The 19,237-nt window shown below is 39.2% G+C and overlaps 1 protein-coding gene across 1 annotated transcript in view; it reads right to left on the bottom strand.

Moving 5' to 3' along the window:
* The window catches only part of LOC136863675 (tumor protein p63-regulated gene 1-like protein), a 167,893-nt gene that overhangs the window by 128,568 nt on the left and 20,088 nt on the right, over positions 1-19,237 (bottom strand). The window contains exons 2-3 of the mRNA XM_067140037.2: positions 12,201-12,405; positions 11,929-12,105 (exon numbers count right to left, since the gene is read on the bottom strand). Of these exons, the coding sequence (XP_066996138.1) occupies positions 11,929-12,105; positions 12,201-12,405 (382 nt within the window). The remainder of the gene's footprint in view (positions 1-11,928; positions 12,106-12,200; positions 12,406-19,237) is intronic.

The raw sequence follows: 19,237 nt of genomic DNA, 5'->3' as shown, positions 1-19,237 counted from the left end.
GTATGCTCATGATGTGAAATGCGCCGCTGTGCTGCGCACGTAGCGAACGATAAATGGGACACGGCATTGGCGAATGGCCCACTTCGTACCGTGATTTCTCAGCCGACAGTCATTGTAGAACGTGTTGTCGTGTGCCACAGGACACGTGTATAGCTAAGAATGCCAGGCCGCCGTCAACGGAGGCATTTCCAGCAGACAGACGACTTTACGAGGGGTATGGTGATCGGGCTGAGAAGGGCAGGTTGGTCGCTTCGTCAAATCGCAGCCGATACCCATAGGGATGTGTCCACGGTGCAGCGCCTGTGGCGAAGATGGTTGGTGCAGGGACATGTGGCACGTGCGAGAGGTCCAGGCACAGCCCGAGTGACGTCAGCACGCGAGGATCGGCGCATCCGCCGCCAAGCGGTGGCAGCCCCGCACGCCACGTCAACCGCCATTCTTCAGCATGTGCAAGACACCCTGGCTGTTCCAATATCGACCAGAACAATTTCCCGTCGATTTGTTGAAGGAGGCCTGCACTCCCGGCGTCCGCTCAGAAGACTACCATTGACTCCACAGCATAGACGTGCACGCCTGGCATGGTGCCGGGCTAGAGCGACTTGGATGAGGGAATGGCAGAACGTCGTGTTCTCCGATGAGTCACGCTTCTGTTCTGTCAGTGATAGTCACCGCAGACGAGTGTGGCGTCGGCGTGGAGAAAGGTCAAATCCGGCAGTAACTGCGGAGCGCCCTACCGCTAGACAACGCGGCATCATGGTTTGGGGCGCTATTGCGTATGATTCCACGTCACCTCTAGTGCGTATTCAAGGCACGTTAAATGCCCACCGCTACGTGCAGCATGTGCTGCGGCCGGTGGCACTCCCATACCTTCAGGGGCTGCCCAATGCTCTGTTTCAGCAGGATAATGCCCGCCCACACACTGCTCGCATCTCCCAACAGGCTCTACGAGGTGTACAGATGCTTCCGTGGCCAGCGTACTCTCCGGATCTCTCACCAATCGAACACGTGTGGGATCTCATTGGACGCCGTTTGCAAACTCTGCCCCAGCCTCGTACGGACGACCAACTGTGGCAAATGGTTGACAGAGAATGGAGAACCATCCCTCAGGACACCATCCGCACTCTTATTGACTCTGTACCTCGACGTGTTTCTGCGTGCATCGCCGCTAGCGGTGGTCCTACATCCTACTGAGTCGATGCCGTGCACATTGTGTAACCTGCATATCAGTTTGAAATAAACATCAATTATTCGTCCGTGCCGTCTCTGTTTTTCCCCCAACTTTCATCCCTTTCGAACCACTCCTTCTTGGTGTTGCATTTGCTCTGTCAGTCAGTGTACATCAGCATACAGTTATAGAGGAAGGAGCCACCACTCTGCATCAAGAAATACTTACGTACAACCTAGACTACAACTCCCTCCATTACTTAAAGATAGTATTCCACTCACAGCTGCACATACTTACCTCCGTCTATATACTGGATTTTGTTAACAATAGAAGCTTTTCACCACACACACAAGTGGAGGCATTTAAATATACAGTAAGACTTCCCAGGAGAGCTACAGCATTGCCTATGAAAGCAAGCACTGAATTATTTATAACATTGGACTCAAACGAGAACATAGATATATCGTCGCCATAAGACCTATCTGTGTCAGTGCGACGTAAAGCCCCTAGAAAAAAAAAAAAAAAGAACGTAGATACATGCAAGACGCATACATTCATTTGTATGAAATGTTTTACATTCATTATTTTAAAGGATTTTAACATGTACTGTGTATTTTATTGTGTGTAATATATTCGTAATTTAGATTTAAGCTTAAGTTATGTTTTACAAACAAATTCTAGTCCTAAAAAGATAGCTCTTAAGTACTCTTAAGTACCTGAATCATAACATATAACCTTTTCACATTCAACATGCCCAATTTGGACACTTAGATATAATGCTTCCTTATGGCATCTCCCTTTAAGAAAGGACATATTAACTAATGCTTGATACAAATGTAAAGGTATTCATGTACAGCTGATGATGACTATTTAAAAGTCAAAACCGGTCCTGTAAGTTAATTCTTACAATAATAAAAATTGTATTGATAAGGTGGAACCTTTTCTTGTCTATACATACGTGAACTATCAATACGGAAATGAAACTAGTAAATCAAGATCATTTGTACATTATCCGCAGATTTCTTGAAACTTTCCAATGCTCATCATCTACAGTTGCCCTGTGTTCTCAATGAAACTTTTGTGTGCCATGTATCTTGGATATTATTTTTGGAGATGTAATTATGAGGCCAAGTCTAAGTACATTGCTTCAGTCAACTGATGTACCCATGCTGAAGATGCTACTGCTAGGAACTTCAGGCATTCCTCAGGGCTCACATCTGAGGTCATTTCTGTTTCTTTAGTTGGTTAATATTTCTCTCTTTCAGTAACATCAAATTAATTTTCTTTGTTAATGATCTGAAGACTTACACATCATTACATTCCAAGGAAGACCGCATACATCCAGAATTGTTTGGACAAAGTGTCAGCATAATGTAAAGGTAACTATCTGACACAAATATAAAGGTTTTACAGACCAATGGTTTGATTAATTTAAATTATACGCTAGAAGGCATAAGTTGTGAATGCTTGTGCACTAGTGAAAAATTAGAGTATGTAATTCATTTTGACCACAAAAAAACCCCTTGAATATCCTGGGATTCACTGCCAGAAATACACAGAAATTTTCAAGTAACACAATTCGGAAAATTCTTTACTACACTCTACTTCATTCTCAGTTGGAATAAACACTACCATTTGGTCATCATACTATAAGCATCACTCTAAAACTAAGGAAACAGTTTAGTTCAAATTTCTGATTTACTTGAAATTAGGCCTGACATGACTACAGACATTACAAAAATTTCAACATTCAACTTGGACTCACCGTGCTTAAGAACAGATTAATAATCTATATAATTTTTAATTTCACTCTTTATAAGATGCACTAAAAATTCAATCATCAAATATAACACTCAAACACCACCACTGTTTGTCTTATTATCTAGCATCAATAATTACATGTAGAATTCTCAAAATAACCATCTTCACAGATTAGATAAGAAATAGTCTGAAATATTTCATTTCTTTCGTTGCTATATCACTTTTATAAAAGCACTAATTTTATAAACAATTCTAATACATTGCAATTAAAACCCAATTTACTATCTGTAAAATTATTTCTTCCCATACTCTTTATTTGTAATTCCATTAGAAATTATCTCTGTACTTTTGATAAGCTATAAACCCACATTGTTTGGATGTAATAGGCTAAAAAAAAAAAAATATTAAGTTCAAATTTCTGATAATCATAAAAAGCCACAAAAAGGTTAACAGACTGAAGACTTTCAGATAACAGACATTCTGCAGTGAATGCTTTTACTCGAATTTGTCCAATGTGGCTACAGAAAATTATCTCTAGTTATACAAAACATTTGCAGGGAGTAAATAATGTTTTGGTTTTTCTTTCTGTACAACCAGACAATAAAAGACTAAGGTGTACTGTAATTCTGAGCACTCTTTGAGTTGCAGTTGTGAACTGCTATAGGTCTTTTCTGCTCTGATAGCGGGCGGCCTAAATGCTGTCAGCGGAAGTGGGGTGCGGGCAGTATGTCACTGCCCAATCAGGCAAAAGATTGCCTGGCGGTGGCGCTGAGAACTACACAGTCTCCCGGAGAGTTTGCCGCGGTCACTTCGCTCTCCGAACTGCTGTGTAGCCGAGTAGCCTTGCAGTGTGCGTGTGGGTATTACAAAGAGCTTGCTTGACGAGTTTGTTTTAGGATAATTCTTGTTTTATGAGTCATTCTTGCCGCGTCCTTTACTGCATTCTTCGATTAGCGTGTTCATGGCATGTGATGTGACGTTAGTTTGTTTCTATTTGCATTGCTCTGTGTTGTTGTTGTTGTTGTATATAATAACTGCACTATATATCTTACAATTGCGAAGAGGAAGGAGATAAGGAGCCAGGGTAGAAAATTATCAGCAATGATCATGAACATTTTCAAAAGGAAGCAGAAAATAATGAACCTTTAGTGAGTGTGTATAAAGTGCAGCAGAGAGTGTCGGAAGCTTGTCAAGTTAGTACGCGAACCGTTCAGCGCATAGTAAAGGAAGGTAAAGATAGTACCCAGTCATCTGGTTCCATCTCATTTCAATCACCGCGCAAACGAATCAAAAGGAACTGTACAAATATAACAAAGGCAATCGACGGATTCCATAAAGATGTAATAAAAAAACTCTCCTCAGTTATTACGTAAACGGCGAATACCCGACACTGAACAAATGTGCTGTGTAACTCTGTACTTTTGAATGAATTATTATTAGGTATGTTGTCAATGCACTTTTTATACACACATACGTACATACATACATTATCATTATAGACTGTTATGCCTTTCAGCATTCAGTCTGCAAGCCTCTGTGCACTTTTTATATGCATTATTAATTAACTCGTATCGTACTACATTGAAGATATAATAAAATATTAAAAATAAATAAATAAAAATAACAGAACTCATCCATAGGCCATACTCGAACTATAACATACGAAGCTCTGTATTTCAAAGTTATGTGGATTTCAACACAACTTTAACACGCGCGGGCGCTCCTGGCAACGTTGTAATAGTGGCCTCTGTCTCTTTCCCTTAACGGACTCTCATGTCGTGCTGGATTGGTCGGCCCCATGCTCCCCGCTTCACCTGACAGCATGTAGGCCGCCCGCCATCAGAGCAGAAAAGACCTACAGTATGTTCATAAATTTTTTTTGCACATGTTTTTTACTTCTGCCTACAACCACAGACTTCAACATCTGACTTCCATCAGCATTAGCACATAGCAATGCAGAAACTCAATCTTTACTGATCTTCCTAGCAAGCAAGTATTTTCAGCCTTAAAAGTTGGGTACTGTCTGGTGACGCTCCCAAAAGAAAAGTCTCATCATAACTGTACAGTTGCAAAGGCTGTATATTTTCAGCTATTTTCAATGTCCTTCAATTTTTTCCTGAATGGCTCAACAGCTTCATTGTCAGCACTGAGACTTTCACCATATATTTTTTTAATTTGTTATGTTGTGATGCCTTCTGAACTTAAATAGCCATCCAAAACTGGCTTTAAATTAGTTTATGTCCAACTGTTTAGCTAATCTTTCACTGCAGCCTGAACTTCAACCGCATGGACAGCCAATCCAAAAGAACGGAGTTGTCAAAACCATTTGTAAAATTCATCATCCAGGGATTGATCTAGTATCATCCGCATTCTTTTTATAGCACTTGCTTCCTTTTCTACATTAAACTTCAGGACAAACTTTCTTATGTCCGAGACAGTCTGTTTGGCAATTTCATACTGCGCACAAATGCTTGACACAGACGCTTTACAAGTTTTTTTATGACATACCAGTGTAATTTATCGTTAAGAGAAAGAGACATACGCTTACACTTTTTACCTTGACTAAGTTCACTTAACGACATCAATGTATGTTTCTGTACGCCTACTAAACACAAACAGACAAAAACACTTCCCAAAAATCACAATGTAATGCACAGTAACGTGAAACACTCTAAAATGTATAATGACATATGAAGTGCATCGGGCGACCAACTGATTGAGACTGATGGGAGGCAGTGCGAGTAAAGGTTATCACGTACGCATGCTCAAAACCAGAGTGGCCTGCAAAAGGTCAACAACCTGCTACTAGCTGCAGCACGATCTGAATAATTTACAACATTGGCTCGTAAGTCAGCTTTATACTATTATTATTAAACAGCTGTCCAGATTAAGCGAAGTCTGGACTAATGAGGTTCTAATACACTTCTAAAAAGTTAGTTTATTTTCTTGCTAGGGGTTTAACATTGCACTAATGCATTGAAGGTTTTCGGTAACACAAGAATGGGAAAAGGTTAAGACTGAGAAGGAAGCGGACGTGACCTTAATTAGGGTACAGCCCCAGCACTTGCCAGGGTGAAAATGGGAAAACACAGAAAAACATCTTCAGGGCTGCCAACAATGTGATATGAACCCATCGACTCCTGAATGTAACCGCACAGCTATGCAACCCTAACCACATGGCCAACTCACTTGGTAATTTCATTTCACTGGCCTTGATGCTTGGAGCTCTCCACAATTCCAAGGTACTGTCTCCTTAATCAATTTCTCTTCCCTTTCTCCTCCACTTAACACCACTGTCTCCCTTTTTTCATTCCATCATTTTCAATAATCTCACTCGATATGGCAAGCTGCCCTTGCACTTATTCTCTGTTTGCTCCCCACACAAAAAACTGTAAAGACTCCCTCTCCCCATATTTTACCTTTTTCCACTTCACAATTTTGTCCATAACCATTATGAATAACAGTAGTGAAAATACACTTCTTTGTTGTAGTTTAGTTTCACTCCAAAACCACTCTGTTCTCACCACATGTTTCTGAACACTGTTGCAAAAATTTTGTACATTGTTTGCACATATTCTAGCATTTGTTTTCCAAATCCTTTCTGCTACATTAATATCCATACCTTGGCTCTGGGTACACTATTGTAAGTCTTTTCTAAAACAAGAAATGCCATCACCATATCCCTTCCATATTCCCAATGTTTTTCCATTAACTGCCTCATACTGAAGATAAGAGTCTAGTGTTGATCTTCCATTTCGAAAGCCATATTGCTGTTCTTGAAATTGTCCTTCCAACTATCTTCTCATTCCCTTTCCTAGTAGCCTTTCAAATACTTTTGCTACCTGAGACATGAGTGGGATTCCACAATAATTATCCCATATCTTCCTATCACCTCACTTCTTAAATTTAGTTATTATTACTCCTTTACTCCTGTTATTTGGTACCGATTTTTCTTTCCAAATAGATCTAAATAGCCTATAAAACAGAGGTGCTCACCCTGGGCATTTTGTCCCGCAGGCACACAGCATTGTATACAGGTGGGCAGGCGATGAGCGTAAGTTTTTCAGCCACAGTGTCATTGCGGTTATGTCACAGTCCATGATGGCCGAAGCCAGGCGAGGGCCGATAGTCAGACTTAATCACTGTGGCGATACCCAAGTTCGAAATGGTGGCAGAAACTAATGAGAAAGAAAGGGCCTTGCTGAATCTCACAGCAGAGATTCAGTGGGAAGATTTTTTTCCTAGCAGTGGATCATGCGAAATTCCTATGATGGCAGCCTGTTATATCGAGAAGGTATAATGAGGAATGCCACTATAAAGCGAAACATACTCATTTGCATGATACTGCTGTAGGGGATGATCAAATAAAAATGAAGATAGATTTTAAATATTACTGTAGTATCAGAAACTCGGCGAACAGCAAAATTCATGACATTAGAACACTGCACAAAATCAAGCATAAAACTTTTTGGATTATGTATTACGGATAATGAATAATAAGGATTTTACTTTTCTTACTGAAAATTCCATCATTCCCATCGAAGAAATTGTCAATCGTAGCTTGCATGCTCCAACACTGTATCTTTGTACAGCCACTAAAAAAGGGGGGAAAAGCACAGGGAGTTGTAAACGTTCCTCACAGATATTTTTTTTTTTTCAGAATAACTGAACCTATAGATATAATGTTCCTTGTGGATATCCACAAGGTTTCCAATTACATGGGAGGTGATTTATACTTTGATAAAAATTAAAATTAAGTCTGATAGAATATTAAGTTTGAGGAACATACAATACCATGCGCTCATTTTCTTTTGAGTTACTGTATATTATAGTGTGTCAGTTTTCTTTGAATGTGTAAATATAGGAAAATAAATCATGTATATTAAATTGAGGGCAGTATAAATCACACAAATATTTCAAAATAATGTTTCTTTCTTATGATTACAGTGTCATTCTTTATGCTGTACTCCAAACAACATTTTGTTAAAAATGGTGCGAGGGAAGCTCTGCAGACACAATCAATGTATTGAATAAACTGCTCCTTCGCCGCACAGAATTTGTTTGCTCTCTTGCTTGATCGTGACATGTGCCTGACACATAAGCTGTCCACAGTTACATCAAGCCTGCCCCGCCACACCGGGCTAATCTCAACAGGCACCCAGCTGAGCAACTCTGCTATACAGCATGTCCAGCTGCTTCTATCATTTCCACACAAAATTCACCAAATCCTGTTGCTTCTCCCACTTTCATTTGTTTGGCAGCAGTTTCCGCTTCTTCCATTGTGATTTCACTTTTGGATTCTGCCTCCTCACACTCTACCTCTAGCATCTCATCTAGGCCTACACTCCTTCTCACATTCAGGAGTTCATCAAAGTTTTCCTTCCACCTTTTCTGGTTGTGTTATTATCGCTCCTTCTTTCCCTTTTACCTGCCTTGAGTAGACTCTTTCTTTTCTCTTCCTTCTTATAAGTCCATATAGCATCCTTTTACTGCCATACACATCCTCTTCCAAGTCTCGTGTAAATCCTTCTCAGCTTTCCTTCTTTTGTTCACTTCTCTTGCACCTTCTTTTAATTTCCTGTTATTTTCTTCTACTTTCTTCCATTCTAACCCTATTCCACAGTTGCCATGCTTCTTATTTTTCACTCTTCCGTTCACCCTCTCATCCCACAATGTGGTCTCTATCTTCATCACTTTCAGCTATTCTGTCACAAGCACTCTCTGCACAGCTTAAAAATGTCTTTTTAAACATGTCTCATTCTACTTCCACACTCTCCACCCCAGTTCTGGGTACATGTTGTTTCAGTTTGAATCAGAATTTTTCATTTATTTCCATATATTTTCATTTCCATACTTTTATTTTCTTCCCACTATTTTTCCTTCTTTAATTTTTGCTACCACTACTGTATGGTCTCCATCAGAGGCTACTTCTAGCGAGGCTATTACATCTAAAAGCTGTCTATGATTTGCTCTTTCTACCATTTGCTGTCTTTGTCATTCTGTTTCCTCATCCATATCTTGCAATCTTTCTACTATTCTTATTCCTGAACAACGTACTGCCCACACTAACCCACTTCTCACAAAAAAAAACTCCCCCCAACTTCTCTCCCTCTTTATTCCTGTTTCCATATCCAAAAGGTCCAATTACTTCTAACGAAGGTAATTCCAAACATGGGGCCTCCTATATTTTTATAAATACATAGACCTGTTTATTTCTACAATGGTTTACATCATTTTACAGCTTGAACATTTAGCTATTTTTCTACATAACCACCATTTCAGTCGATGCATTTTTGTAGACGCTGTGACAGTTTTTATATGCCCATGTGATACCAGCTCGCAGCCATACTGTTCAGGAAGTTGTGAACCACATCTTTCACCTCGTCGTCGGTGCTGAATCGCTTTCCAGCCAAATGTTCTTTCAACTTAGGGAACAAGTGATAGTCACTGGGTACCAAGTCGGGACTATAGGGTGAGTGGGTGATGATGTTCCACTGAAACTGTTGGAAGAGAGCAACGGTTTGTTGGGCGACGTGCAGGCGAGCGTTGTCATGGAGAATGTTTACGCCCTTGCTCAACATTCCCCTTCTCCGGTTCTGAACTGCCCATCTGAGTTTTTTCAGGGTACCACAGTACCTGTCAGCGTTAACTGTGGTCCCAGCAGGCATAAAGTCGACCAACCATACTCCTTTTCGATAACAAAACACAGTTGTCATGACTTTACCGGCAGACTGTGTTTACTTGAATTTCCGTGGCATTGGCGAAGAGGGATGCCACCACTGGTGTGATTGTTGCTTGGTCTCAGGTGTAAATTGGAACGCCCAGGTTTCGTCACCCGTGATAACCGAGTCCAAAAAGTTGTAATGTTCGGCTGCAAAGCGTTGAAGAAGAGCGCAGAAAGAATGAACTCATTGCCGCATGTGGTCTTCGGTCAGCGTGCGTGGCACCCATCTTGCACACACCTTCCGGTGTTTCAAAATTTCCGTTAAAATTCTGTGAGCGGCGCTTCGGGAAACCTCAGGAACCAAAGTGCAGAAATCATCCAGGGTGATCCGCCAAACTTCACGTATGATTTGCTCAACCTTCACGACTGTCTCGAAGGAAATTGACAGTCTCCGCTCCTTTGTTCATTGTGAATTTCAGTCCGACCGGCTGCAAACTCTCTACACCACTTATGAACATTTTTGACATCCATAAACTTCCGTCAATTGGCGATGGATTTCAATCGGTTCAGTACATTTTGCGTTCAAAAACCGAATAACTGTGCGCACTTAGCACTTGGCTATAACATCCAACGGGACCTTCATTCTCAAAGGCTGCCAAGCCAAGACTGACTGACCCAGCATGACGTGTGCGTGTTTATTTGCGAGCTCGGGAAACACTCTTCACAATATTGTGACCAACAGCCACACAAACAGAGTTCTGTATTTATAAAAAAATAGGAAACCTTATTTTTGGGATTACCCTTGTACATTCCTTTTCTGTCAGATCCCATCATTCCATTAACGTCTCCCATGACAGTCACTTCCACATCCTTACGTTCTCTTCCTTCTGTTTCCAGGAATTTGTCTTATTGTCTTCTTTGCATCCAGTCTAGGGTGCATACACTTAAATGAAATACTTTACTTCATTCTTGGTCCTTAACTGTATTTTCATTATGCTATCACGTATGTAATCTACTTAATCTACATGTTCATCTGAGATCTTTGCCTTATGTCCTCCACTCTAGTAGAACGTGTATCCCTCCCTCAACTACTTTTCTTTTCCTTTCCACTTAGCCTCGCTCAATCCCATCATAGTTACATTCTCCTTCTCCATAAAATCAATATTTCTTTTGTCTTTCTAGTGAGCGACATAGGTTGCTTATTGCCACGTTCTTAATGTTCTCTACTTGTCACTCATTTCTCACAATTTCCCCAGCATAAGAACTACACGATGCTTCCGGGGAAGGCCCTAGAATTTTCCAAGGCCAATTTCAAAATGCCAATTTCATTTTAGGCTGTTATTGCAATGGGGTCGCCACTCCCAAAGGCATTTTAGAGATACTGCTAGCAGGTGATCAGGCCGCTCCAAACATGGAGTGCAGACACTCCTGCAGTCGCCCCTAATCCAGGGTCGGACGCTACTCGATGGGTTCCAGTGTCACTTCCTACACCGAGAGGACAATCACACCATGTAACGAACTCATCCACCCGAAGTAGGTGGTCACCTTAGCGGGATCATGTTGTTTAATGCCGCCTGACACTCAGTATTGAGACACTGGCTGTATGGTCTACTCATCACCATAGCAGGGTAATGGGCCAGACAACAGAGTTTGAAAACTGAAACCAATTACTCTGAATGTAGACTGACTCATTAATGCCCTGTATAACCCACTGGTTTCCCTAATGTGGTAAGCTTGAAGAAACAACCAGCCTGCCAGATGAAAATATGTTTAAAAATCTCTATTACTTACTGCTTATTGAAGAAAGAAAGAAAGAAAGAAAGAAAGAAAGAAAGAAGCCATTCAATCAAAAGGAAGTATAGATGCATGCTAAGCAAGTTCTCAAACTTTCAAAAATCACAACAGATCATGCAATTACGACATGTCTCTCATTTTAAGAATAGTCAAAACAAAGGCAGGAAATGTGTAAAATTGAACTGAGTGATGGAGAGAGAGTGTGTGTATTCTTCTTAATATATATACTAAGGTATAATAATGCTGCTTACAATGACGTAAGTTTGTTTGGTAATGGTCGGTGATTATATGTTACCAGTCCAGTTTACAGCAGTGATGAGCCATATATAGGGCAGCCAAATTTGCTTTTTATGGACTAATCTTACATGATCCCAAGTATGTATTTATATATTTAGAAATCTCACTTACATGAAAGATAATAATCAAATTTATGAAGTAGAGAACTTATTCAAACATCCAAAAGGAATACACAACAACTTTCTTGCAGCAGATAAAATAACTCTGATACATTACTATGAATTGACAAGCAAAAAAAATTACTTACGGCACAAGAGATCCAGTTGGATATACCAAATCACCAATAATAAGTGTATCGATTTCTTCTAAAGCAATCTTCCGATGTTCCAATTGCTTGAGAGCAATGAAATCATATTTTACTGTTGTCAGACTATGAGCAGATAGCAGAATCAGGCGTTCTTTATCATTATCCCAAAGACTTATTCTGTAAATAGAAACAACAAATAAATATAGAAGATTAGTCAAAAATAAAAATTAAGTTCAATCTGATTACAATTATTTATAAAAGGAAGTACTCACTCTGTTATAAGCCATGCGCCTAAGAAATCTCCGTCTGTTTCAGGTGATATAAGACTGTTAATGCATTCTGTTACAGCAGTCTCTACAATGCTATCTCTGTAAGTGAAGAAATCTTTTGCATCTTCCATAGCAATTATTTTCTTCGGACAAATAACCTTAGAATCCGAGCGGCCTTTGCCTTGAATAGATCTTTCACTTCTACAATCTGTAAAATACAAATACTTAGTATCATGTACTGTACTCCTCAAAATTATTTTCCTGAGGCAAGCAATATAACCGTATAAAATATATAGCCTGCCATACAATCAAAATGCAAACTTGCTATGGTAAAATTAACAACGGCAATTGCAGAATGACAGTGTGAGCAGAACAGTTGGTTACATGCAAAAGACAAGCATACAAAAAGCAACAACAATATGAAGGGCTGAAAAAAAGCATTATCTATTAAATCTTAAACCAGGGAGAGAGAGGAAGAGAGACAAAACTTAACAATCTGTATGACAAAAACCATTGAACTCAGTTTGCACGTGTTCTTAGGGCGACAATGCCAAATCATAACCTTCTGGTACATTAGGGAATTCTTACATCAAGACAAAACACTGATATCTCTTAAAATGTAACAATGTTAATGAAGGGGCATTAAAATAAATAATATTATATGATAAAATCAATTCTTCTGAAACAAAAGTAGCTTTGAAAATATGTAGGAGTTTACAAGCAGATAAAATAATGCAAGAAATGATTTCCTTGACTGAAATTGACATATAATTTGGAATGATTTTCTTAGGAAAAATTCACACATTCTGCTATCAAGCCTGATGCCATATCACTACTTTTCTGCTACGGAACAGTAATCTGTCCCTAACCAGAACCTACCTACCATGAACTAAAATCTGTCACTCACCAGAAAAAAAAAAAAAAAGCCATCTCCATACAGACCATGAAAGAAAGACCCTAGAGGAGCAGAAGGTAAAGGGTTCCAGTATCCATTAGCCGGGCAAGGGTACGTACCAAAAATTTCCTAATATCCATGTTTCATATCCTCGGTATTGATATAACAAAACTGAACTAAAACTCACAGACTGAGACAGTGATGCAGCACACAACATGGTAATTTTTATGGCATTCTGAACACTGAACATTGAGTAAACAACACCTGCTGACTCGATAATTCACACTGACTGACTGGTGCCTTTAGCGCACTGTTTAAATACCTCAATGCTGTACACAAAATCTACAGGGACATTCTTTTATCTATGCAGAGGATCGTCACTTGCCCCTGTTGCCAGCATTGCAAGCTTGTCTCCCACCTAGCACTTTGTCATAATGTGCTTCTCAGAGCCACAAGTTCCCCTCCACTGATGACAAATTTTCAGTTTTGGCACTAGTTATAAACTTTTTGTCTACGAATGGGCTGCTACCCCCACCCTGCCTGGTGACATCCAGATGTGACTGTTCTGGATTACAATATCAAATCAAATGGATGACAGACTTGGCAGTACAGGCTTACTACTGGCCCCATGTCAAGAGGAGGTTTTATCTGCTCAGGCACAGATTCAGTTTGAAAGGCTGTATATCTGTTTTATCCTTTCAAGAGGCAGGTTGACCTACATGCGTACCTAGCCCTCAATATTCCTGCAGGTAGGTACTGGTCCAGCTGAACCCACACATCTTCCATTAGATACAGATTAGGAGACCTTACTGGCCAGAGGAGTAGTTCAAAATGATGCAGGCAGTCCACTGACACATGCTGTGTGGACAAGCATTGTCTTGTTGAAAAAGTGCTGCCCATGGGTGGCAACATGAAGAAGCAGGGTGTCACAGTCATACTGCAGTGTCATCAGTGACCCCAATATCAGTAAGAGCCTTAAGTGACCTGAAATCAAACCCTATGGCTCCAGTCACCACGGTTAACCCTACATCACTAAGGGTGAAGAAATATTTCGTTGCTGCTAAACCTTGATAAATTTACTATTCAAAATTCTTATAGAAAAAAGGACATATTATTTATATAGAATATGACTACTGTCACAATCCAGGCAGGACTTGGCCTAATGCTCTGCACAAATAGCTCTTGAGCAGTGTTTGCAAAATATTGTAGTCATCCTCCGTTTGATCAAAGGGCAGACTGCGCACATTTCCCTCCTTTTTTTGTATTCTGGCTGCTATTGCTTATGAGACATACCCAGTGCCTCATGTATTATTTGTTAGATGAAGTGCTGAAGGCCCAAAGTGTTCAGGTGCTGTTCCATTTGTGGTACTGACATGTTGTGACTTAGTGATTTCATTAAGTCTTTTCTCGACACAGGGCTTTCAAGTTTGGTGAATTTATTAATGCTATACATGATACAAGCATTGGTAAATGCAATATTAAGTATGTCAAAGAAGGAACATAAAGGCCACCTTTTAGTTTTCCTGCTAGAAGATACATTACCAGACATCTGGTCTAAGGTGTCAACTGCCCGTTTTGTTTTATGTCAGTACCAACTTGGGGTTCTTTGGAGGTCTCAAATAATAAATAATAATGTCATTGGCTTTACATCCCGCTAACTACTTTTACAGTCTTTGGAGACCACGAGGTGCCAGAATTTAGTCCTGCAGGAGTTCTTAAAGTGCCAGTAAATCTACTGACACAAGGCTGTCGTATTTGAGCACCCTTTGGAGGTCTCATGCAGGTTCATATTTCATGGACTGCTGATGATAGCAGTACCAATTTTTTGCTTCATAGGCTCGTAGGAAACAGTTTTCACACGATCAAAGCAAGAAATTTACATTCCTAATTTTCTGACCTTAGAGTTAAGCAATTCCCAAAGACTCTCTTGCTTGTTGGTATGAATTGTCCCTAGAAGTGTGAGATTGAATGGTGGTGTTAAGAGCTCCTCAGCTAAGAGAACCTTTTTAAACCTGCTATCCCCCACAATGTTTCTGTTAGAGCCATGGATAGGTTTTGTCAGCTCCTTGACAAAGTATTCACCTAGAAACAAACTGAATTTTTTCATCATTTTTGCAAAATAAGTGATAGCATTGAACATATAATCTGTAGCTACATTATAAGCCATAATGACTTCTTAAACCATATTTTGCTGGCTTGTTTGGGATATTCATTTGAAAGAGGCATTTGCCACAAAATGCAATTAACTGTTCAGCTTTACTTACAAAAGATGTTGGTTTGTAATTATGCTGGCAATTTTGAACATCCCAAATGTCTCTCATCAATGCCAAATCGTTGGTTTTCTTCCGCTCACCTTGAGTATCTAAGTCATTGAATCTAAGATAATTCGAAATAAACTCAGACCTGCAATACTCATAACTCTTAACATACAAAGAGAAGTATCAAATAAATTATTATTTTTCATCATGGCAGTCAATTCTAACAAACCCAGGAGTGCGTGAATTCCTTCCTTTGTGACATGTGATTTAGTAATGGAAGCAATCTTATACAGTAATTATGAGCTACTGAATCTCTTATTAGTGAACTGAACAACAGTTTCAATTATCTCATCATCAATGAACAGATGACATACATGTGACATTTATGTGGAAATAACATTAATTTCACTAGACCGGACTGCAGTGCTTGTGCAGGACACGTAGCATGTACTTCAGTTGTTTTTATTTAGCACTTGACCACCAGGGGATAGGAAGAAGAGTTTAAAAATACAGTTCATCGGCAAGATAGCGGGAAGCAGAAATGCCTAAAATAAGTATTTATTTTTGCATTCATATTAATCTAGAAGCTCTACTGAATATCAGAATATAATCAATGAAGTGTGTAAATTGTTTAGCGAACGTAAATTGTGAACTAACATCGTATGTGACACCAATAGGTTTTGAATGTTGATACACACAAGTGTGCGGGCTAGGTTTCCCTGCAGGCAATGCACGCAAGAGTGCTGGGTGCTGCCACCAAAAGACTGTGAAGGCAGAACTCGCACTCTACATGAGAAATGTAATGTATAAGATTTTAATTGTTTAAAATACATTGTTCCACACTGTAAGATAGAACATTTGATCATGTACATGTGTATATTCACACGTAGTGAGCTGAATTTTCTTATTTTTTTTATTTTTTGTAAGTAGTGAATTAAGTCCTGACACACACAATTGTGTGGGTTCTGTTTTTTAGCTGAAAGTTCTCATTTTGTAAAATAAACTGTAAAAACATGTATTTGAGAGCATTTTAGTAAGTTTTTAATGTACAAACAAAAATTCACACCTCCAGTTTTCTTTCAGATATGACAACAGGGTGCTGCTGCCAAAAGGGAAGTAAAAGCAAAACTCGTCCTCAGTGTAGAAAATGTAATATTTACTTGTGTATGAACGAAGATTTAATTGTTTTAAATTATTCCCCACTGTAAAATAGAACATTTGATCGTGTACATATGTATATTCACATGCATTGAGGTAATTTTTCATTTTTGTAAGTAGTGAATTAAGTCCTGATGCGTACAATTGTGTGGGTGCTTTTTCTCAGATGTTAATTTTTATTTTGTAAAATAAACTAAAAATATATGTATTTAAGAGCATTTTAGTCAGTTTTTGAAGTACAAACAAAAATTCACACCGCCAGTTATCTTTCAGGTCTGAAAGGGATAATAGAAGTGGAAACGGTACGTTCATTCACCACCAGATGGCTCCCAGGATGTGGCACAGCGCTAGCGTTCAAAGCGGAAGCTGACCGAACCATCAGAATCAGTCATGTCTACAAGTACGGGCCATGAAAGCACCAATGGCAACATTCAGAAGACTCATAAGTATGTTGCGATCTGGCTATACTCTTCCATCATCTGCTGCAGTAGCTGGACCCCTTCTTGAAGAAATTTACAGAGAGAGTGAGAGAGAGAGATATAAGTGTTTCAAGAATTTATTTGAGAATACAGTTTGCATGAGCTTAGATGGATGGTCAAATGTGGTTAATGAGCCCATTGTGTTAGTGACCAGTGAAAATGGAGGACATACATCTGTTCGACACAGTTGATACATCTGGGTGCGCGCGCGTGTGCCTACGCGTGCACACAAACAAACACACGCTACTTAACAGTGAAAGTTGAGGGAGCAAACTAAAGTATCATGTGAGAACCTTTGTTACAGACAATGAAATCAACATGGCAAAGATGAGGAGGGTTCCCAAAGATAGGGAAGATTTTAATGGCCCAGTAATTACATATGGCTGCTCTGTTCATAATTTGAATCTCCTCTCGCAGGATCTTACCAAGGACAGCTCAAACTTAAGGAGCATGTAATAGAAATTGTGAAATCCTTCTGCAATAATCATTCCGTCAATGGAAAATTTGTGAGCGAAGAAGGGCAATCATTAATCCTGCCTCAAGAAGTTTGATGGAATATGTCATCCGACTGCCTTCAATTTTATATTAAAAACTGATCACTACTTGTGAAGATCTATGAAGAAAATAGAGACAATATTCAAGATTCCATTTACCTGGTAGGGCGCATGCTTTCTGTTGAGACACAAGGACATGCGATGGGTAAATATTACCCACAAGCAAAAATCCTATTTAATTCTAAAATGTAATTAATGGAAACCATGTAAATGATGATAAATATATGTAATAAATCAATTGTAATAATTTTGGAGTAATTCCAGCAATGTGCAACTTGTAACGATAAGAATGGATATTGAAATATTAATGTTATCATTATGCTTACATACACTGGCATTACTCAGTTCATTGTAGATCATTTATATTAAACACACATTTTCTGTATCAAAAGAGTCCCATAGATAAATACCCATTGGGTATAGAGGGAAGAGCAGGCGGTAAGAACTGTAGAGCATGTTCAAAGATCAGACTTGATCACACTTCACTCCTGGTCCATTACTTCCTGTTGATTGTTCACTTGTTCCACATAGTCTCCCGGCAAATTAAATTTTTGCACATTACATAACACATTGTCTTTTTCTGTCATTTTTTGCTTTTACAGCTTTCAAATCTTCGTGCTTGATGATTTCCGAGGACCTTTCTCTGTCCTCAGTTTTTTCTAGAAATCCGCTGAATTAAGCTTTGGAGATTGGTTGGAAGAGTTAGTATTTTACTTCTCGATGCAAATTATTCCTTTGTGAGATCAAAGGCTAGTATTTTCAAGAAATTTCAACAGAATGAATTCAAACTTGAGATTCCTTGCTTTATAGATAACTTGAGCATTGATAGCAGCGATGTTCAGAATGCAGAAAAGTATTGTTTGTGGCCATCAAGATGATGTTCGAGAGATGGTGTGAAAGCCACAAATTTCTTCAACCGTGTTCTACAACCCCTCTAGTACCATTGTACAATGTCAACATTTCTGGCTTCTTCTTGGCACCAGACTCTTCAACAATGGCTGTATTGCAATGCATAGTGGATGCTAGGAGACCCAATAACCACATCATCTCCACTTTCACAGTCACTATTCCCTGTTCACTTTCCGAATCGCAATTACTTTCTTTGACAATGCCAATTTCTGTGTCATCACTAGCCTCGATGTTGCTGTTTTCCTCGGGAAACATCCAAGAGGTTTGTAATTTCATTCTGCATCAGACAGCGATATATTTTCAATTCCTGAAATTCAATAAAATTCCACATAATCTTGCTGAAGAAATGCACACATACTATAAAATACACTTGTCTTATAATAATTTTACACTGTTCATCCATAAAATGAAAATAGTTAATAATAAACAACAACGGCATTCTGAGATGTATGAGGACACGCATGGGTGAAATTTACCCAGCATGGGTGAAATTTACCCAGTCGATGTTTCTCTCACACTATGAGCGGAACTAACAAAGCTGCGCAGTTTATTCAAAATCAAGACAGTTGGAAGAGTTCACTAGAAAGGTACTGAGAGAGGAAGCCTGAAGAACACATTTAGAAATAACTGAAATATACATCTCAATTTTACTTGGGTAATTTTTACCCATACACCTGTCCTTACAGGTTAACAAAATCATTAGTGACCTACAAATAAAGCAAAATACTGAAGATATTTTAAATGTGTAAAAAAAACAGCACTGGCTGTTGATGCAACCCAGAGAAGT

This window comes from Anabrus simplex, chromosome 2 (assembly GCF_040414725.1).
Source record: "Anabrus simplex isolate iqAnaSimp1 chromosome 2, ASM4041472v1, whole genome shotgun sequence".
In the NCBI taxonomy this organism is placed as follows: domain Eukaryota; kingdom Metazoa; phylum Arthropoda; class Insecta; order Orthoptera; family Tettigoniidae; genus Anabrus; species Anabrus simplex.
This window is presented reverse-complemented; position numbering and strand designations above follow the sequence as displayed.